The following is a 23632-nucleotide window of genomic DNA, read 5'->3' on the forward strand; positions in this document are numbered from 1 at the left end:
GTTGGCGTTAAGCTGCTGTTTAGGGGCCGCGGTCCGGCCGCGATGCTTTTGTATTTGTGCGGGGGAAGCCGGACTGACATGCGGGGCGGACTAGCCCTGTGCTGGGCGTCCCTCCGCATGTCAGGGAAGATGATCGTAGCTGTGCTAAATTTAGCACAGCTATGATCATCTCGGAATGACCCCCATAATCCAGAGGGATGTGGTTCAGATACTGGCGTTCGGGATATTGGAAGTTAGAATACCGGCACCGGAATCCCGACAGCTATCAGAATGCCGACACCGGAATCCCGACAGCCGGAATCACAAAAGGAAGCATGCCGGGGAGGGTTAGGCTGCGGGGAGGAGAGGTTACTGTTAGGCTGTGTGGGGAGGGTTAGGGGGGGATTTAGGATTAGGGTTACCTGCCTCCAGCACCGCTGTTGGGATTTCAAGCAGTCGGGATGCCAGTGTCAGTATTCTGTGTGCCAGCATAGTTGACTACTGGTATCCCATATCTAACCCAATACAGCTACGTAACGTATAAATGACACTGACGTCTGACCCAGGTGTGCTCACACTCACCCATAGCTGTGTAGACAGGCTCAGTATGATTTGCCGGTGCAAGGGATACCGGTGGTCAGAATGCTGACGCCCCTGTGCCCTTCTACCCCATCCCCCAGCATTTAAAATGGAAATCAGTTCTGTACCAGTACATTTTTTGCTCTGACTCGCCCCTGGCAGTGAGATCAGCAGTCACTGACCGCCGTCATCACTGCCGCTTTTGTACCCCAGAATGCCAATGCCCCACATTACACTTAGTTATTATTTTCTTATTTATTAATTAACAGTTTCTTATATAGCGCAGCAAATTCCGTTGCGCTTTACAATTGGAAACAACAATGATAAAACAAAACAGAGTAATAATAAACAGTCATAGAGGTAGGAGGGCCCTGCTCGCAAGCTTACAATCTATAGTTACATTTATCTACAAAGATGGCAAATTCATTTTCCCTCCAAATGCAGAAAAAAGGGTGACTCTTCCTGCCTAATGTGTAAAAGGGGACTCTGCCTGCCTAATTTGTAAAAAAGGGGTACTGTGTTGCCATAATGTGTAAAAAAGGGGTACTGTGTTGCCATAGTGTGTAAAAAAAGAGGACTCTGCCTGCTTAATGTGTAAAAGGGGGGCTCAGCCTGCCTAATGTGTAAAAAGGGGGACTCTGTCTGCCTAATGTGTAAAAAGGGGGCTCTGCTGCCTTAATGTGTAAAAAGGGGACTCTGCCTGTCGTAATGTGTAAAAGGGGACTGGGTGGCCTACGCATGGGGTTCTACAACTATCTTTTTGACAAGAAACATGGAGGTACATTTATTCTGTGCCTGGAAGACACTGACAGAAGCCGCCTGGTTCCTGGAGACGCCGAGGGTATAGAAGACATGTTGGAGTGGACAGGTACTGTAGGTTCACACTGTGTACTGCTTCTACTACCATCAATGCAGTCTCCTGTTGTTGCAGTGAGCAATGACACTGAATATTGGGGGTAATTCCAAGTTGATCGCAGCAGGAAATTTTTTAGCAGTTGGGCAAAACCATGTGCACTGCAGGGGGGGCAGATATAACATATGCAGAGATAGATAGATTTGGGTGTGGTGAGTTCAATCTGCAATCTAAATTGCAGTGTAAAAATAAAGCAGCGAGTATTTACCCTGCACAGAAACAAAACAACCCACCCAAATCTAACTCTCTCTGCAAATGTTATATCTGCCTCCCCTGCAGTGCACATGGTTTTGCCCAACTGCTAAAAAATTTCCTGCTGCGATCAACTTGGAATTACCCCCATTGTTCTTGTAGTAATGTAATTACCTTCTCTCTTAGGGATCCCACTGGATGAGAGCCCCAGGCGTGGTGGGCCGTGCGGACCCTATGAACAGTCGAATCATTTGAATCTATGTCATGAAGCTGTACAGATGTGAATGCATGCATTTATGTGTACGTTCTTCCTATTCATACACAACTTGGCCGGATCTGTCTTTCTCAATAATGCATGTATCCGCCCTGATATGTGGGAGTGTATTACAGGTTGAGTATCCCTTATCCAAAATGCTTGGGACCAGAGGAATTTTGGATATCGGATTTTCCTGTATTTTGGAATAATTGCATACCATAACGAGATATTATGGTGATGGGACCTAAATCTAAGCACAGAATGCATTTATGTTTCATATACACCTTATACACACAGCCTGAAGGTCATTTTAGCCAATATTTTTTATAACTTTGTGCATTAAACAAAGTGTGTCTACATTCACAGAATTCATTTATGTGTCATATACACCTTACACACAGACTGAAGGTCATTTAATACAATATTTTTAATAACTTTGAGTATTAAACAAAGTTTGTGTACACTGAGCCATCAAAAAACAAAGGTTTCACTATCTCAGTCTCACTCAAAAAAGTCAGAATTTCGGAATATTCCGTATTTCGGAATATTTGGATATGGGATACTCAACCTGTACTAGCTCCATGCGATTCTTTATATGGAGAAGGAAGACTGGCGCTGACGGATCTCTTGCAAGTGGCTATACTAATGATGAAGGTTGCGGCGGGTTCAGTATGAATGACCACCGGACGGAATGCCACCAGTCACAATACCGACATTGGCATCCCGATCTGTAAAATCCTGACAAGGGTCAGGTAACTATGATCCAGGGACATGCGGGGTAGGTAAATGGCTGAGGAGGCACTGGCTGGCACCAGAGCCAGATTTACACACAATATATGAGCCCGAGGGTGCATGTGGGCATTATACACAGGTGCAGCAGTCTACACATGTGGGCATTATACAGGGGTGCAGCAGTCTACACGTGTGGGCATTATACACAGGTGCAGCAGTATAAACACGTGGGCATTATATACTAGTGACGTGCGGTGAGGGCAATAACTGGGGAGGCACATGGTGACGTGCAAACACACCCCATCCCCTCCACCCCACCCCACCCCCGAGAAAAAAAAAAGCATATTGTTCCCACTATTTAACTAAAACCAGCACTAGGCTGAACCAGCCAGGGGGGATAATGCCATAACAGGGGAGACGCTCAGTGTGGGGTCCCCCTGCCATAGCACTAAACACCCCCCTAAACCAGTTAGCCCAGGGTTGGCTTCCTCAGAAAGTGGGGACTCCAAAAATGTTAATGGTGTCCCCCTTCCTGAGCAACAACCAGCACTGGGCTGAAAGCACGCCCCTGTCATTGAGGCACCAGTATAGGTGCCGCTTCCCCATACAATGTCAATGGGCTTTTACAGCCCATAGCTTCGCCCTGCCCCCTTCCCGCCCCCTGCTACCAGAAGTTTAGTATTGGCAGCGGGAGGCACCTCTCCCGCTTCCTCTCACCCTAAAATGCAGGGATTTTCATGGGAGGGGGGGGGGGGGGAGCATAATGAAAATAATACAAAGAAGATATTAATCACAAAATCTGTGTTATAAATATCTTCTTTGTATTATTTTTATTATTATGACAGGGGAGGCACTGCCACCCCTGACGTCACGTCCCTGGTATACACAGGTGCAGCAGAATATGCATGTGGGCATTATACACAGGTGCAGCAGAATATGCATGTGGGCATTATACACAGGTGCAGCAGTATGTACACGTGGGCATTATACACAGGTGCAGCAGTATGTACATGTGAGCATTATACATAGGTGCAGCAGTATATACATGTGGGCATTATACACACGGGCAGCAGTATATACATGTGGATATTATACACAGGTGCAGCAGTGTATACATGTGGCCATTATACACAGGTGCAGCAGTATACACGTGTGGGCATTATATACAGGTGCAACAGTATATACATGTGGGCTTAATACACAGGTGCAGCAGTATATACATGTGGGCATTATACACAGGTGCAGCAGTATATACATGTGGGCATTATACACAGGTGCAGCAGTATATACATGTGGGCATTATACACAGGTGCAGCAGTATATACATGTGGGCATTATACACACGGGCAGGAGTATATACATGTGGACATTATACACAGGTGCAGCAGTATATACATGTGGGCATTATACACAGGTGCAGCAGTATATACATGTGGGCATTATACACAGATGCAGCAGTATATACATGTGGGCTTAATACACAGGTGCAGCAGTATATACATGTGGGCTTAATACACAGGTGCAGCAGTATATACATGTGGGCATTATACATAGGTGCAGCAGTATATACACATGTGCCTAACCCTAATCACCACGCAGCCTAAACCTAACCCCCCCACCCCCGGGTGGCGCCTAAACCTAACCACACCCGGCCCTAACCCGCACGCTATACTTGCGGTCGGGATGATGACTGTTGGGATTTCAGCGTCGGTCTCGCGACCCTGTTGGAATTAGAACAATTCCTTTTCAACTTTCTGGACTTGACTATAAGAATTGATGAATCAGGTCAAATGACAATGGACATTTTTTCGCACAAGGGGGTTAATTCAGACCCGATCGCTGCTGTGTGTTTTCGCACAGTGGGCGATCAGGTCCAAAATGCGCACGTGCGTTGCATGGGTACAAAGCGGATCGCCGCTCAGCGATGGGTTTGTGCGACGGATCCGTTTGCACGGGCTTTCGCAAGGAGATTGACATGAAGAGGACATTTGTGGGTGTCAACAGACTGTTTTAAGGGAGTGTCTGGAAAAACGCAGGCGTGTCCATTCATTTGCAGGGAGGGTTCAGGATGTCAATTCCGGTCCCGGACAGGCTGAAGTGATCGCAGCGGCTGAGTAAGTCCTGGGCTACTCACAGACTGCACAATGGCCCTCATTCCGAGTTGATCGCTCGCAAGGCGAATTTAGCAGAGTTGCTCACGCTAAGCCTACGCCTACTGGGAGTGTATCTTAGCTTCTTAAAATTGCGACCGATGTATTCGCAATATTGCGATTACAAACTACTTAGCAGTTTCAGAGTAGCTTCAGACTTACTCGGCATCTGCGATCAGTTCAGTGCTTGTCGTTCCTGGTTTGACGTCATAAACACACCCAGCGTTCGCCCAGACACTCCCCCGTTTCTCCGGCCACTCCTGCGTTTTTTCCGGAAACGGTAGCGTTTTTATCCACACGCCCCTAAAACGCCGTGTTTCCGCCCAGTAACACCCATTTCCTGTCAATCACACTACGTTCGCCGGAGCGAAGAAAAAGCCGTGAGTAAAAATACTATCTTCATTGTAAAATTACTTGGCGCAGTCGCAGTGCGAATATTGCGCATGCGTACTAAGCGGAATTTCACTGCGATGCGATGAAAATTACCGAGCGAACGACTCGAAATGAGGGCCAATATCAGTTTGTACAGATCTGCTACACATGCGTTCGCACACTTACTCAGCGATTTCACCCTTCCCCTGTAGGTAGCGACTGTCTGATTGCAGCAGTGCAAAAATCGCTTGCTAGAGAACAGGTCGGAATTAGGCCCAAAGACCGATACAAATAGCATTTTACACGCTAAAAGTTTGCACCTCCCAATGACAGTGAAAGGGATTCCTAAAGGATAAATGTTGCGCTTTAAAAGAAATTGTTCTAATACAACTTTATATCTTGAGAGGGAACAACATCTTTGTAACCGACTAATGCTAGCCATTCATCAGGAAAATATCGTTCCAACCAGCCAACTAGTTGGCTGGTTGGAATGATAATCTGGCGGTGTGTGGGAGCAAACGATTATCAGCCCTTTGCTCCCACACGCTAAAAAACATCCAGAAACGGTCTGTCCAACTAGTTGGGAAAATCAAACTTGTTTGATTTTCCCAACTAATCGTTTAGGTGTAGGGAGAACTTTCCCCCCATCTGTCACACTACCTGGACCCCCGGCAGCGGCGGCATTGTGGAGCAGGAGCCGAGAGGAGGTTCAGGGGCAGCTGCGGCAGTTCATCACTGCTGCCGGGCTGCCCCTGTCACTCCGGGACCTCCAGCAGTGTAACCCTGCAATCACTGCACCACCCGTATTTGCGGCATCCCAGCACCCCACCCGCGATCGCGGCACCGTACAGTGGCTGGCAGGGCCGGACTGGCCATCTGGAACTTCTGGCAAATGCCAGAAGGGCCGATGGCCACGTGGGCCGGTCCAGCGGTCACTGAGACGCGCTGCCGCTCAGTCCGGCGGCAGCGCGTCTCAGCTGTCAGGATTGGAGAGCGCCCGCCAGCACGGCTGCGTCTGGCGCGGCACGTACAGCGGACTTCAAAGCAGCCGATGATTCGTGAGCCAATCAGAGCTCGCGGACCGGCAGCCAATCAGAAGCCGCCGGTCCGCGAGCTCTGATTGGCTCACGAACCGGCGGCTAGTTTGAACGCTATACGCCGCCGCGCCAGACACAGCCGCACTGGCGGGCGCCCGGCGCTCTCACCCCCGTCCCTCACAGCCCGGAGGAGGAGGAGCAGCAGCAGCAGTGCAGCAGCGGTAAGCAGCTGCAGCACTGGCTGCTGTGGGGGCAATTGTATACCTGGCACTGTGGGGGCAATTGGCTGGCACTGTGGGGCATTTGTATACCTGGCACTGTGGGGGCAATTGTTTACCTGGCACTGTGGGGGCATCTGTATACATGGCACTGTGGGGGCATCTGTATACCTGGCACTGTGGGGCATTTGTATACCTGGCACTGTGGGGGCATTTGTATACCTGGCACTGTGGGGGCATTTGTATACCTGGCACTGTGGGGGCATTTGTATACCTGGCACTGTGGGGGCATTTGTGGATCTGGCACTGTGGGGGCATTTGTATACCTGGCACTATGGGGGCGTTTGTATACCTGGCACTGTGGGGGCATTTGTATACCTGGCACTGTGGGGGCATTTGTATACCTGGCACTGCACTATCGGGGGCATATAATGTAAATTTCGGCTCATACCGGGTGCTGTAATGTGAATTTTGGCTCATACTGTGTGGTATAATGTGAAAGGGGCAGCAGTACTAGATAGTATAAGGGGTCCTACTATTGTGGTGCATAATGCGTATAAGGGGTGTATGGTGTGGTAAACTACACTGAAGACCACGCCCCTTTTTGAGTGACCACGCCCTCTGAGTGACCACGCCCCTTTTCCGTAGCGCGCCTTTGGCGCGCGCTTAATTACAAACCTCACATTTCCATACCCCCACTTACAAATTTCCACTTCAACCACTGGTTGTGTATATTTTAATAGAGAATGATGTACGCTTGTATGTTGTTAGAATATTAATTATATTTGTAAGAACATAGACTAATAAGTGGGAGGAGTCAGGAATAGTAAGGGGAGGAGTCACAGAGGTGGGCCTGTGTGCTTCAAAAATGCCAGGGCCTATTTTTAGTCCCAGTCTGGCCCTGGTGGCTGGGCATGCCTTATGCGGCGAAGATGCTATTACCGGTGGGATCAGGACTGTGGCATATGCATGCTGCCGGCCATCGTGTCTCCGTGTACTGCAGGCTAAGAGGGAGGTGACTGCGCCTCACTGACCGCTGTATACACCGTGTTGCTGCAATTCCACTCTTGGGACATTTGTGGAGCTACTACTCCTGGCTGCAGTACCCCGTGTATTATCAGGGTTGCTCTGTGCCCAGCCCCTGGCTGTCAGTGAGAGAAGGGAGCGCTGACCTGTGTGCTGTACAAATGCAGGTACACCCACATATATAACAATACATCAGTGTACCCCCTCCCATATAGAACAAGCTCTACTTGGCGTAATACGTGTAAGGGGCTCTACCTGGTGTGATGTGCGTAAGGGGCTGTAAACAGCGTAAAGAGTAAAAGGGCTGTATTTAGTGTAATGTGACAGATGTCAACAACTATGTATCACTTTATGTGTCTGCTTGTGGTAATTGTAACTTATATTAAAAAAGTATCTATTTGTTACCTTCAACAAAGGTAAATTAATTCAGCAGTAATGCAGTAGTTCAACAGTTCAGTCCTGTTCCATAGATAACAGAAAACCTGTCAATAGCATAACAAAAGCATATTGAAATATATTCCTAACATTTTTTATTCAAAACATGCAAAGTAGGCAGACACTATCCGCCTACTACTGTGACATCACGAGTTGGAGAAGTTGGCTGGTTTGATGAAAACATTGACTGGGTAGTGGATGGATGAATAAGTTGGTTAGGTGTGTGGGGCAGCGTTTTAGTTGGACAGACAAGTTGGATGGTTGGAGGAAAGTTGGTCTGATCTATGGCTAGCATAAGGGGTGTATTCAATTACTGGTGAAAATGCATTATCGCGGTAAAAAGGGGCACAATTACTAAGATTTGCGTTAATCTCACCAAACGCCTATTCAATTGTCCGCGAAAACGTTTTTGCTGTAATTATACTGCAAATTTCAATTCACCAACTCTAATCAGGTGATAAATTTGGGGAAAATCCCTATTTTAAGTTAAAAATGTCTGGATTTGGTTCTGAACCCGTGGGACAACCTTCGGAATGACTAATTAAGCACTTAAATGTTTTTAATTATTTTTAATTGCCCAATAATGACATTTCCTTTCTATGGGGTAAAAAAGTGCAACATGATGGATACAAGGAATGGGACAGATATATTAGGGTGCTTTATGAAAGGGACAAGTGTTTTAGACTTGCAGATGGGAGTAATCGGTCTGTTTCCACTTTTTTTTAAAAGGCCCCTAAAATGACCCAAATATATACTTATACCGATTTTTTGTACCCCAAGTTTAATTTTAGCACTCATTTTGCTGGAAATTTTTTTTTTACCTTTAAAAAAAAAAATGCATATAACAGCCATTTGACCCAATTTAAGTACCACAAATACGTTTATTATAACCAATAATAAACTTTTATACTGTTATCTGTTAGTTTTGCTTTTTTGGGAGGTATAGACAGATTTACCCATTTTTCACTTTCGGCATCAATTTTCGCGGCATTGACGTTTTAGCTGATTTGATTTGAATAGTGCGAATTTGTGGGAGCGCGCTTACCCACGAAAAGTCTGTTTTAGCATCGAAAAAGACGTGAAAATAGCGAAAACGGCAATTGCTGTAAAGAGCCATGATTTTGCCGCTAATTGAATACCCCCCTAAAACCAAGAGGTTATAGTAATCATGAAATCAGCCAAACACAACGTCCAAGCCTATTCAAGAGAATCCTTATTGATCCCAAAAAATAACTCAAAGAAGGAAGAACCAGTAATGATTTATTGGTTCTTATAACAGCAAATGCTGGGAAATGAAGGGCCTAATTCAGACCTGATCGTAGATGTGCTAAATTTAGCACATCTACAATCAGCTTCCCTGACATGCGGGGGGGGGGGACACCCAGCACAGGACTAGTCCACCCCGCATGTCAGACCCTACCCCGCCGCACAAGTAGAAAAGCATTGCACAGCGGCGATGCTTTTGTACTTGAAGAGTAGCTTCCTAGCTGCGCAGATCCTGCACGCTGGCAGGGAGCTACTCGTCGCTGTCCAGGTTGCAGCGGCCTCGACCGCACCCCTAAAACAGCAGGCAAACGCCGCTGTCCCGCCCCCTCCCGCCCAGTGACCACCTCTGCCTGTCAATCAGACAGAGGCGATCGCAGGGCTGAGGTGGGAAATATGTTTTATAGAAAGCCGAGCTGGACAAAAATTACAGGAATAGAAGAGAGAGATGGGGGCGATTAATTTGTATTTATTAAATGCTGTGTTACAAGAAAAGGAGAACTCAGTGGCCGTGGCCGTGAAGAGGAGGGAGAGGGAAATGAGAAAGCAGACGGGGGAGCTTAGGGGAAGCGGCGGGCATCGGAGCGGTGAGTGTGAACGGAGAGAAAACGTCACTTAACGCGGGGGCGAAGGATAGTATATCTATTAAAGACTCAGAAATATACTGTGACTTACATTTGACAAAGATTGTGAATAACAGCCATAGCAACACCTGTTACTGTGGGAATAATCTGTGCTCCTCACTGGTTGTTCCCAAAGTTACTTAGAGTAGTCACAACCTGTCAACACGCAGCACCAATGGCTTTTGGAGTCTTTGACAGCCAATTTCAGGCAAAGATACTATGTTCACTACATTGCTTGGAGAGCCCCAAAAATGTGCCTAAAAGCAGAAGTGGGATTGGAAGGGGCTAATTGGGTCAGATTCAGGGGTCTATTTACTAAGCTTTGAATGGAGATAACCAGCCAACCAGCTCCTAACTGTCATTTTTTAAACACAGTCTGTGAGATGGCAGTTAGGAGCTGATTGGCTGGTACTGTATCACCTTCCACTTTATCTCATTCCAAAGCTTAGTAACAAGACCCCTAAAGCTTTAAAATGAGATCAGTATATCAGAGGTAGTGGAAGAATCAAATCCGTCTTTGGGGAGAATAGACCTATGTGCTCCCAGCAAATTAGGGAATGTCTTAGTAAATGCTCTCCCGGCTCCTCTCTAAAGGGCCCTACTCATTAGACGATGCGCCGCCGAGGTGCCCGACGGCCGATACGGCCGACGAGCGACCCGGCGGCGGGGGGGCAGTGACAGGGGGAGTGAAGTTTCTTCACTCCCCCCGTCACGCGGCTGCATTGAAGTGCAGGCAAATATGGACGAGATCGTCCATATTGGCCTGCATGTACAGCCGACGGGAGACCAGCGATGAACGAGCGCGGGGACGCGCATCGTTCATCGCTGGAGTCTCCACACTGAAAGATATGAACGAGTTCTCGTTCATTTATGAACGAGATTGTTCATATCTTTCAGAAAATCAGCCTGTGTGTAGGGCCTATAACTCATTCACGCCAACAAGAGGAAACTTGGGATCCGCTGAGACTTCAAACAGACTCCACACATGTTCCTTCTGCTGGAAAAGCCAAGGGGGTGTGACTGTGTGACCAAGAAACCAAGAGAAAGGAATTAGTTTACAGTCACCTACCCGCACTGTCACCCTGCCCATAAACCAGCTCACATGGGGCCACTGGTGGAAAGATGGGATTGGAGCCTTGGGTTCGCCAGGACACCAGGTGTTGCCTCATCTGCCCTGTTACAGTTCGCCAGGGCCAATGTGTAGAGCAGTCGCAAATTCAACGTATAGTATGCTACACCTTTGGCCACATATAAATGTTCTTGTCCTACACAAATAAACCAGGTGATATTATACAAGAGTCCCTCAGTCACTAAAGAGCATTATACTGCGGTTCTGCCCCTTCCTGGTATATAGATAACGCTTTGTGTGTCTGTCACAGGAAGTGACATTCACTCTGGACCGTTGCAGCTCAGTCGTTATCATGGAAAAGGAGGGAGTGCGGAAGAGTTTATTATCGGAGGATCGTGGAGGCTGCGAAGTCCGGGGGACTGATGACCCAGGCCTGGCGGTAATGTGGATACATGTATACCGATATTATTATGATCTAGGGGTCTATTTACTAATCCTTGGAGAGAGATAAAGTGTACAGAGATAAAGTACCAGTCAATCAGCTCCTAACTGCCATGTTACAGACTGTGGGGCAGATGTATTAACCTGGAGAAGGCATAAGGAAGTGATAAACCAGTGATATGTGCAAGGTGATAAAGGCACCAGCCAATCAGCTCCAATATGTAAATGAACAGTTAGGATCTGATTGGCTGGTGCCTTTATCACCTTGCACATATTGGTTGGTACTTTATCTCCCTCTACTTTATCTCTCTCTCCAAGGCTTAGTAAATAGACCCTAAAGACTTTTATGATGAACTTTTCATTCTTCTGCACAAAGTCGCAGTCATGGCCTGACTGGCCAAAACATTGCAGGTCTTTAAATGGTTAAAATAGAACCCTCTTGGTTTTACTGTGTTTGGCTTATTTTTATCCCTGCATTAAAGTGTTATTTTGAGTTGTACAGGCAGCAATACTCCTGTATCCGGCTGTAATACTGCTATACGCAGCACATGTTGGAAAACCCCGGAATAGGTGAGGATATGGAATATGTACGTTGCGTAACACTTCCATCATGGAGACCCATCTGACCATTATCTGAGGATTAGTTGTTTTTATGTTGTGTTTATGCTCCAAAGCGTTAATGTACTTGGTGGCTTCAGTAATGACTCAAGAAGTATTGCATCATTTTTCACAGGCATCGGAGTCCGCACCATGGCCCTCATTCCGAGTTGCTCGCTCGCAAGCTGCTTTTAGCAGCTTTGCACACGCTAAGCCGCCGCCTACTGGGAGTGATCTTAGCTTATCAAAATTGCGACTGACGGATTCGCAATATTGCGATTAGACCTCTCTTAGCAGTTTCTGAGTAGCTCCACACTTACTCGGCATCTGCGATCAGTTCAGTGCTTGTCGTTCCTGGTTTGACGTCACAAACACACCCAGCGTTCGCCCAGACACTCCTCCGTTTCTCCGGCCACTCCCGCGTTTTTCCCAGAAACGGTAGCATTTTTTCGCACACACCCATAAAACGGCCTGTTTCCGCCCAGAAACACCCACTTGCTGTCAATCATAATACGATCACCGGAACAAAGAAAAAACCGTGAGTAAAATACCTAACTGCATAGCAAATTTACTTGGCGCAGTCGCACTGCGGACATTGCGCATGCGCAGTAAGCGGTAAATCGCAAAATAACGAAAATCGGCAACGAGCGAACAACTCGGAATGACCACCCATGTTCTGCAGCTGGGCGGGATAAAGGCGTCGGCCCCTCACTCACACCTGCAGCTGAGACCAGCACATTTCAGAGGATGTGTGCGGAATCTTGTAGTCAATAAGCAGGTGAGTGAGGCCAATGGTGACTCCTGCTTATCTGATTAAGGGGCTCATTCTGAGTTGATCGCACGTAGCAACTTTTTGCTGCTGGTGTGATCAACTTGACGCCGTCTAAGGGGGAATGTATTTTACATAGCAGGGCTGCGATCGCTTGTGCAGCCCGGCTATGCTAAAAAAGTTTCCTGCAAAACAAGACCAGGATCAGACTTACTTACCCTGTGCGACGGATCCAGTGATGAAGGTCCCGGGATTGACGTCAGACATCCGCCCTCCAAACGCCTGGACACGCCTGCGTTTGCCTCACCACGCCTTGAAAACGGTCAGTTGACGCCGCAAAACGCCTCCCGCCTGTCAGTCTTCATGCGAACGCCGCTGCGATCACTTTCTGCGCTGGCGGCGTCGCTGCCCATCGTCGACCGTCGCCTGCCAATGACGCGCATTGCGGGCACCACGCAGCCGCAGTCCCGACCCATTCGCACCGCAGTGAAGAACTGCTGCGTGCAAACGGGTCGGAATGACCCCCTAAGTGCAGCCGTCCAGCTGCTTTGGGTTTTGGCCTCAGCCCCTGTGGGAATCTTCCAGCCTCTGACATGATAGGCCCACCACTTGCTAGGGCCACCACAGGGGTTCAGTATGATTTACCGACAGACATAATACCGACACGATCAAAATACCACCATTCATTATGCCCACATGGTCAAAATACCGCCATGAGTTTTTTTGTGTGTCAATGGCAACATAGGTCGACATGGACACCGTCTAAGTATACCGCATCCCCTGGCATGGCTCGCTGCGGTCGGCACACTATTATATTCCCTCTCCAGGTCAACTGGGATGGTAAAGTACGAACAAGTCTGTTTTGGGGGCAAAAATTCCTTAAAAACGCATATCGGCATTTTGACATTTCGGCACTTCAAATGTCGGTATTCTGACTATGTCGGCATTTTAAACATATCAGCATAATGAATGTTGGTATATTGACCGTGTTGGTATTTTGACTGTTGGTCAATGGCTGTCGGGATTATGACCGTCGGTATTGTGTCCGTCGGTAGATCAACTGCTACACCACCAATGGGCCAAGGCCATGAGAAACTGGGACATCACTGGTATAGCTGAAGCTACGTAGCGCAGGCAGGTCATTTTGCATGTACACATAAGGTTCCTGCATGAGGCTATATTATTTTGTTCTGCGTGGATTATATAAGTCTGATTCAGGTGGGTGGTCTTCTGTATGCCGAATGTCGGTATCCCACAGTATACCAGCGCCGGAATCCCGACATCAGGCATACCGACAGATATTCTCCCTCATGGGGGTCCACGACCCCCCTGGAGGGAGAATAAATAGTGCCCGTAGCGTGGCGAGCGCAGCGAGCCCGCAAGGGGCTCCTTTGCGCTAGCCATGCTGTCAGTATGCCGGCGGTCGGGCTCCCGACGCTGGTATGCTGGTCGCCTGGAGCCCGGCCGCCAGCATACCATACTACAACCATTCAGGTGCCACCCAGGGCGGCGTAATAAAATGTATTAGACATAAAGGGACTTCGGATAAATGTATATTGTCACACACAGTTCATTCGCGGTAGTATCCCTACCGAATGTGCAGTTATTTGGTGTTGCAGTCGATTCCGGTCTCCTGCACAGTGGTTTTTGTTTCTTTACCTTGTTTGATTGAGGGTAATAATTTCCTAGACTGTAGGGTCTGTATTAGGTAAAGGAGAATTGTAGGTTAAATATTCTAGAAGCCGGTACCGTGTACATAATGTCAGTCTGGTCTCCGTGTTTGGGATCTCGGTTACACAGGGGTTTGATATGGGGTCTCCTCTGGGGTCAGTCAGTCAGAGGCGTATCTAGGGTAGGGCGAGTGGGGCACGTGCCCTGGGCGCCCTGGCAGGCCCAGGAGAGGGGGGCGCCGCCACCGTCTAGGGCATCATGCCCCACTCGCCCCCGTCAACCCTAAATGTGAGGGGAGGAGAGCGCAGCGTCTCTCCCTCCCCTCACCGCCGCTGCCAGCACTGCTGTGTCCGGTCTCCAGCGCTAGCCAATCAGAGCTTGCGGACCGGCTCCTGATTGGCTGCCGGTCCGCGAGCTCTGATTGGCTAGCGAACTGGCGCCAGACAGCCGCCGGAGACCTGGAGCGGCGAGGGGAAGGAGAGGCGCTGTGCTCTCCTCCCCTCACATAGCAACAAGCGGCCGCCGGCCGGTAAGTGACGGGGAGGGGGGGGGGCACCATTTTCCATCTTCCCCTGGGCTCCGAAAACCCTAGTTACGCCTCTGCAGTCAGTAGCTCTCCCGGCTGTGCAGTCTGTGATGCCATCAGATCACCCTCTAGCCTGTGCGAGACACCATCACGGTGTACTGGAGGATTTGGTGCCCCCGGCTGTGACTGCCTTCCCGGATCTAGCCAACATGATTGCGATAAAGGTAATGTCCAATAATGGTGATATTGCAGACGCTCAGTTCACAGACACTGGGATATATTGCTGCAATTCCGATAACACACATCCATTCAGGATCATATTACATGTTCATGTATACATCAGCAAAACCTCCATCATCCAGTCTCTAATCTGCTCCACCATATAACCACTGCCCTATGACACATAGCGGGTGATTCCGACTTGATTGTAGCTGTGCTAAATTTAGCACAGCTACGATCAGGAGCACAGACATGCGGGTGTACGCCCCGCACGTCAGTCCCTGCCCTGTCGCTGAAGTACAAAAGCATCGCACAGCGGCAATGCTTTTGTACTTCAGGAGTAGCCCCCGGCCAGTGCAGCTTTTACGTGCTGGTCGGGAGCTACTCATCGCTGCCCGGCTTGCAGCGGCTGCGTGTGACATTACTCACACACACCCCCCCCCAGCATGGTCCGGCCACGCCTGTGTTGGCCGGAACGCACCCAGCCCCCTCCCGCCCAGTAACCGCCTCTCCCTGATTGACAGGCAGACGGGATCACCAGGCAACGACATTCGTCGGCTGTCAGCCATGCACCGGCACACTGTGGCGCCGGCGCATGCGCAGTTCCGACCTGATCGCTGCGCTGCGAAGAACTGCAGCGGACGTTCAGGTCAGAATGACCCCCATTGTTCCTTTGCAAACAGGCGGAGATGTACTAAGCTTGAAAAGTGATAAATATCACTGTGATAAAGCACCAGCCAATCGGCTAATAACTGCCATGTCACAGGCTGTGTTTGAAAAATGACAGTTAGGAGCCGATTGGCTGGTACTTTATCACAGTGATATCTATCACTTTTCAAGCTTAGTACATCTGGCCCACAGTCTTTAAGGTGTGTGTGGCAGGAATCTGTACATCTGTATGGGTGGGGATAGCACAACCCGTGGCCAAACAGATCCACTATGGCACAATGGGCCAAGGGGGTTATTCCGAGTTGATCGCTCGCAGACAATTTTCGCTGCGCAGCGATCAGGTAAAAAAAATGGCAAAACTGCGCATGGTACATAGAAGATCGGTGCTGGGCGATGGATTTAGTGAAGATTCCATTCGCACAGCCGATTGCAAGGAGATTGACAGGAAGAAGGCGTTTATGGGTGTCAACTGACCGTTTTCTGGGAGAGTTTGGAAAAACGCAGGCATGTCCAAGCATTTGCAGGACGAGTGTCTGACATAAATTCCGGACACGGACAGGCTGAAGTGATCGCAGCGGCTGAGTAAGTCCAGACCTACTCTGAAACTGAACAAAATCGTTTTGCAGAGCTCGGCTGCACAGGCGTTCCGCACACTTGCAAAGCGAAAATACACTCCCCCGTGGGCGGCGACTATGCGTTTGCACGGCTGCTAAAAGTAGCTAGCGAGCGATAAACACGGAATGAGGACACTAATTCAGACCTGATCGTAGCAGCAACTTTTTTAGCAGATGGGCAAAACCATGTGCACTGCAGGAGGGGCCGATATAACATGTGCAGAGAGAGTCAGATTTGGGTGTGGTGTGTGTCGAAACTGAAATCGAAATTGCAGTGTAAAAATAAAGCAGCCAGTATTTACCCTGCACAGAAACAAAATAACCCACCCAAATCTAACTCTCTCTGCACATGTTGTATCTGCCCCCCCTGCAGTGCACATGGTTTTGCCCATTAGCTTACAAATTTGCTGCTGCCATCAGGTCTGAATTACCTCCATAGAATGATGGAGGAGCAGCAGAGGTCGGTGGTATATGTAATAAACTGTAGTATGCTTGATCAGATCTAACACAGCGCGACCTACTCCAGGTCCAGGATCTTGGTTACAGCAAAGCACTTTCATATTCCCCGCTCCCTAGTGATGCCACTGAAGTGGGTGTGGCTATGCTAATTCCATAACAGCCGCCCGACCACAGCACAGACCCACATAAACTCTTTAATGTGAGGACTGTCTAGACCAGGCCTGGCCAACCTGTGGCTCTCCAGCTGTTGTGAAACTACAAATCCCAGCATGCCCTGCCAGTTTTAGTATTAGAGAATGCTTAAACTGTGGCATGGCATGCTGGGACTTGTAGTTTCACAACAGCTGGAGTGCCACAGGTTGGCCAAGCATGGCATAGACTAATGATATCACAGTTTGCACTTCGCAGCTACAAACCCCCCAACCCTCCAATATGACATGAATTCCTCTAATTCCTCTACTGCACACGGATAAAATTAGCTAAGCGGGTGACGTCGGCCATGTTTATGCACCCAAGTGAAGCCTGTCTGAGTACACCCACCACAGGCGCAACAAATAGAAATACCCTCTCTTTACAATGGGGCATATTTGTCCAATTGTTAAAAAACTGTAATGCTCTCAACATAGGCGTGCGCCGGACATTTTATTAGGGGGTGCACCGTCGGAGGGGTGTGTTTAGCACCACTCACTGGGCGTGTCTAGCACCGCCTACTGGGTGTGTCTAGCACCGCCTACTGGCACTCAATGCAATATAAATTACATACCACAAGGGGCGTGGCCACTGCAAACAAGAGCGTGTCAACATGACACGCTACCTGTTTCTAATCACTCTGGGAGCGTTCCTTTCCATTCCATATGCACCTTACCTATACGGTGGCTTCTCAGCATGGGGAACCTCTGAAGAAATGTCCTCCCTGGGCAGACAGCGTCTTCAGTAAGTATTCACTATTCATGTAGGAAATCACATTGTCTAGAAGATGCCTGTTTGTGTAGGAATATAACCAATATCATCATCATGCAACAGAGGTTCAACCAGACTCGTGTCACCTTCTGCCATCTGCGTCTCTCTCAGCCACACCCTCATATCCCACCTGCGTCTCTCTGCCACACCCTCTCCTCCCCTCCCTGCGTCGTCTCTCATATACACCATCATCTCCTGACTGCATCTCCCAGTCACGCATCTCTCACAATCCACCTCACTTTGTGTCTCTCAGCCTCCTCCCTTCACTCTGTGCCTCTCAGTCCCCCTTTACTCTGTCTCTCAGCCTGTCCCCCTTCATTCTGTGTCTCTCAGCCATCAACCCTTCCCTCCATGTCTGTCAGCCTGCCTAACCTTAACTGTGCCTCTCAAACTCCACCTTCCTTCATTTTGTGTCTAATGCCCTTACATACAATGCCCACAGTCGTGAGAGCGAGATGGAGGCACAGAGAGAAAAGAGAGAGTGCAGAAAGGATAAAAGCAGAGAGGAGAGAGGGGACAGAGGGGAAAGAGAGGCATCAAGAGAAGAAAGGGGGAAAAAAAGATGAGAGGCAAAGAAAAAAAGAGCGAGAGAGAGTAGACAGTGTCCCCATTAATCCTCAGGATTCCCCCAGTGTTTCCTATGAGGCATCAGACTCTAGACAGTGGACCTCATACCCCCCTTTTACACAATGTGGCCTCCATCACCCCCAGTCTGTGGCCCTCATTACCCACAAGCTGTGGCCCCCACAAACACCAGCACTCAGTGTGGCCCCAGTCAGCCCCAACCCATGGCCCTCACCCCCCTGCACTAAGTGTGGCCTCTGTCACCCCCATCATGTGGCCCTCACACCTCCTTGCTCATCAGCCATGCTCCCTCCCCCAGCTCCGTGGTTACTACTCATCTTGAGAGTCTGGCCTCGATGCAGGCAGGGCCATCTCACACTCCCTGTCCTCATTGCTGGGAAAGCTGTCACTTGCGCCGGGGACAATCCGCCCGCACCCCTGCCGGCCCAGGACACTTACTCTCCTGCAGGTCTCTGATCTGGCTGTCTGCGTCCAGCTCTCCGTCCGCCATCACAGTGATAGCGTCCAGAACCTCCGTCCTTGCTGCTGCCCATAGATCCTCTTGCAGACTGTCCCCATTGGTGAGTAGATGTGCCTGGCCTGGCTCCTCCTAGTCGGCTCGAGTTCTGATGCACCGCGTCCCTGCCACAACCCCCAGCAGTGTACTGGTGTACTGGTACAAGAGCTACCCCAAGGGGTAAATTTACTAAAGCTTCTAAAACAGAGAATTGGTGATGTTGCCCGTAGCAACCAATCAGATGCTGTCTATCATTTCTCTATTGCCTTTTAGAAAAATGATAGAAAGCATCTGATTGGCTGCTATGGGCAACCTCACCAATTTTTTGTTTTCGAAGCGTCAGTAAATTTACCCCATGTCATAAGGCATCCTCTACCCTGAGTTATACCTTCCCAAACATCCCCCATAGACTGCAGCAGGAAAGGGTCAGTTTGACCAAAGAGAAAGGGGAAGGAAAACGCTGTCGTTGTCATATTTACATTGTTCCCAATGACACATTTTATATTTATGTGCCCTCAAATTTGGCATGCCGCACCGAGTGACGGGTCTACGCATTCATGATGAATTTCATCTCAGTACATCCAATAACTTTTGTGTTGTAGCCCCTCAAACACCATGTCCCCTCCCAGGAATTCCCTATGGGAGAATTCCATTTATTCGATTTAGCCTTAACATAAGGGCATCACCGTGCCCTTATAATCTCTCTCTGTCAGGTAGGTGGTGCGGCAGGTAAGTCCATCTGCCCCTGAGGAGATGACATCCAGCTATTTACAGGAGCAAAAATGAAATTATACCATGGCCCTCCCAATCTAAAAACATATTACAGGTTGAGTATCCCTTATCCAAAATGCTTGGGACCAGAAGTATTTTGGATATAGTATTTTTCCGTATTTGGAATTGCATACCATAATGAGATATCATGGTTATGGGACCCAAGTCTAAGCACAGAATGCATTTATGTTTCATATACACCTTATACACACAGACTTTGTGCATTAAACAATGTGTTGTGTCTACATTCACACAATTCATTTATGTTTCATATACACCTTGGCCCTCATTCCGAGTTGTTCGCTCGCTAGCTGCTTTTAGCAGCATTGCACACGCTAAGCCGCCGCCCTCTGGGAGTGTATCTTAGCTTAGCATAATTGCGAACGAAAGATTAGCAGAATTGCGAATAGAAATTTTTTTGCAGTTTCTGAGTAGCTCGAGACTTACTCCTACATTGCGATCAGTTCAGTCAGTTTCGTTCCTGGTTTGACGTCACAAACACACCCAGCGTTCACCCTGACACTCCCCCGTTTCTTCAGACACTCCCGCGGTTTTGCGAAAAACGCCAGCGTTCTTTCGCACACTCCCAGAAAACGGCCAGTTTCCGCCCAGAAACACTCACTTCCTGTCAATCACACTACGATCACCAGAACGATGAAAAATCCTTGTTATGCCGTGAGTAAAATACCTAACTTTTGTGTAAAATAACTAAGCGCATGCGCTCTGCGAACCTTGCGCATGCGCAGTAAGCGACTAATCGCAGTATAGCGAAAATTGTCAACGAGCGAACAACTCGGAATGACCCCCCTTATTCACACAGCCTGAAGGTCATTTAATACAATATTCCAAATATTCCGAAATATGGAATATTCTGAAATATATAATTTTATGAGCTACTGCGAGATACTGAAACCTTTGTTTTCTGATGGCTCAATGTACACAAACTTTGTTTAATACACAGTTGTATTAAACAAAGTTTGTGTACATTGAGCCATCAGAAAACAAAGGTTTCACTAGTTGTATTAAACAAAGTTTGTGTACATTGAGCCATCAGAAAACAAAGGTTTCACTATATCGCACTAGCTCAAAAAATTATGTATTTCGGAATATTCCATATTTCGGAATATTTGGATATGGGATACTCAACCTGTATTCCTACACATTTTATACATTTAATTGAAGACAGCAAAACTAGTGCAGAGTCTATTGTGAACACTAATGTGTAGATGGCTTTTAGTTTATTTTCTTACTAATAAAATAGCTTTATTTTTGCCCATTTTAGGTAGCTTTTATTTGTGGTGTGGAATCCCAAAAATGTATGATACATACTGACACTCCCTTTTGTGTGACAGCGCGCACTTACTCTTCTCTCTCCATTTTGGACAATGTTGGGATATATTTATATTTTAGGCTTAGTGGTCTTTTAATAAACTGTATGTACTAAATTAACAATTGTATTTTATTTGGCGGATCAATATTGCATGAAAAAGTATTATTAAAAGAAGTATTTTTAAAGGATTCATGTAAAAAGTGAAGGTAGCTGTAGGATAAACATACATAACTTTAATTTGACAAAGTACTGTACATATATTAATCTAAAGATTGTAAAACCCCTCATACATTAATGACGGACTGATGCTATTTCCTGTCTGTTATTGCAGTCTAGTTTTATTACTGTTATGCTATATAATTAATTTATAATAATCATAATTATAATTTATTAATCTGGGTAAAAATAAATCTGCAGGATTTATTTGGTTCAATAACAAATTTTGGAAAGTAATAAGATGTGTGCGGAAGTTTTACCTTAGTATTTACTATCACCTGACTCTACTAGGGAAAAAGAAGTACTATAATGGTCCCAAAAATTCTCATCCTAGAGCACCAAGGGTGTCAGGGACTTTTCTTACATAAAACCTGGTTTTATTATAGGGACATCAGGTAGCAGACAGTGACACTGGACCTACAGCAGCTGCTGATGATGTCACAATGCTGCTTTGTGATGTCACAAAGCTTTGTGATGTCACAAAGCTTTGTGATGTCACTGGCTGCTGGCTTAGGGGCTCACGAACCTCATTTCCATTAGTGTATCTTCACCTATTCCAGTGTGAAGCTGCTTTTCTTTGCCCTTGGCAAATTTGTTTCTATTGTTTCTACAATATGAGCCCAAAAAAGAGAAAGCGACCAAATGACAACAGGTCCGCTATAAAGGAGCTAGCGGCTCCTAGCAAGAGGAAGAAGGAGGAGGATGTATGTGAGGAGAAAGGCGATGTTTCCAAAACCGTAATGGCAGGAGACATTCAGGTGCATGAGATAGCATCAAAGACTCTTCAAAGGAAGAGAACAAGAGAGTCATCAGATGAGTCCCCAACCATGAGGAAGGTGAGAAAGACCAGCAGTGGCAGAACTAAGGACATGCTTAAGAGAGTGGCCTCTAAAAGACCCTCAGACAGGACAGGGGACAGTGGAATGTGTAAGAAAAAGAAAGAGGAGGAACATCATGATAGTCCAGGCGAGGGACCCAGCGTGCCCATCATACCCCAGGTATCTGGACGGAGGGGCATAAAGAGAACTCACACAAGTGAGGAAACTGGCCACAAAAGGAAGAGATCCGCAGGTGCAAGTGGGATATCTATAGCCAGCACCCCAGAAACATCAGCTGCGTCTCACCTTCTGGCCAGTTTGACCTTCCACAGAATGCTTGGAGAGGGCGGCTTCGGGAAGGTGTTCCTAGCTTCCCATTCCACCAGCAAACAGCGTCTGGCAGTGAAAGTAATAGAAAAGAGTACAGTAGTGAACAGCATTAAGAAATACTCCATGTGTGTAGAGAAAGAGGTGTTGAAAATAACTGGGGAGAGTGCACTTTTCCCACACACATATGCTGCATTCCACACACCGGGCCATGTATTCTTTGTAATGGAGTACCTGAGTGGGGGAGACCTGTTCCAATTAATACAGAGCAGAGGCCCATTTGATGTCCCTACTACCAGATTTTTTGCAGCAGAAATACTCTGTGGGCTGCAGTTCCTGCACACAAGAGGCATTGTCCACAGGGACATTAAGACAGACAATATACTTCTGGATGCAGCTGGCCATGTGAAAATCGCAGATTTTGGACTCTCTGTGATGAATGTCCATGGTGATAAGAAAATCTCAGGACAAACTGGGACTCTGTATTACATGGCCCCAGAGATTACCTGTAACCTCCCATATAACACCACGGTAGACCTCTTTTCATTTGGGGTAGTATTATTTGAAATGGCTACCGGAGTATACCCCTTTCATGCTGGCGATGATTCTGACGAGGTTATGGAGTCTATCAGGCAAGATGCTCCACGCTATCCGAGCAATCTCCATCCAGAGCTTAGGGACATCCTTGAAAGACTCTTATGCAAAGACCCAGAGGAAAGGCAGAAACTCTGTAGTAACATCAAATGTCATCCATTCTTCAAGTCCATAAACTGGAAGCAACTAGAGACCGGCAGGATAACTCCCCCATTTACCATGTATCCTACCCCAGAGACAATGGCTGAAGCTATACCGGTGGATGACCTGCTCTCACCTACAGAATCTGCAATATCTGCAGAGGATGAGAGCCTGTTCACAGGATTCTCCTTTACCAGTGATTCGTGGACAGCAATGAACTGCGTAAAGCAAACTACCAGCCGCTGCATCATCCTCTAGGCAGTAGCACCACCAGCTGCCTCCTCCTCCAGGCACAAGCACCACCAGCTGCCTCCTCCTCCCGGCACAAGCACCACCAGCTGCCTCCTCATCCCGGCAGCAGCACCACCAGCTGCCTCCTGCTCCCGGTAGAAGCACTATCTGCTGCCTGCTCATCACGGCAGTAGCACCACCAGCTGCATCCTGCTCCCGGTAGAAGCACCACCTGCTGCCTAAATACATATAGGCCAGGTTAGGTACTTGCAGAATATTGGGGTCCCTTGACGTGGGCTGCAAGCTTAAATGTTTTGATCAAAACATGATAACCCCTCTCTATTTTATTTGCTA

The 23632-nt window shown here is 47.8% G+C and overlaps 1 protein-coding gene across 1 annotated transcript; it reads left to right on the top strand.

Moving 5' to 3' along the window:
• The first annotated feature begins 21724 nt into the window (after window positions 1-21724).
• On the top strand, window positions 21725-23427 carry LOC134970231 (protein kinase C delta type-like). Its single transcript, XM_063946233.1, has one exon. The coding sequence runs from the start codon at window positions 21782-21784 to the stop codon at window positions 23303-23305; it is 1524 nt and encodes a 507-aa protein (XP_063802303.1). The 5' UTR covers window positions 21725-21781; the 3' UTR covers window positions 23306-23427.
• Window positions 23428-23632: the final 205 nt, after the last annotated feature.

Source organism: Pseudophryne corroboree, chromosome 11 (assembly GCF_028390025.1).
Source record: "Pseudophryne corroboree isolate aPseCor3 chromosome 11, aPseCor3.hap2, whole genome shotgun sequence".
NCBI classification, from domain to species: domain Eukaryota; kingdom Metazoa; phylum Chordata; class Amphibia; order Anura; family Myobatrachidae; genus Pseudophryne; species Pseudophryne corroboree.

What these genes read in the sequence shown, in the direction of transcription:
- LOC134970231 (XM_063946233.1), top strand. Translation starts at nt 21,782, where the DNA reads ATGAGCCCAAAAAAGAGAAAGCGACCAAATGACAACAGGTCCGCTATA.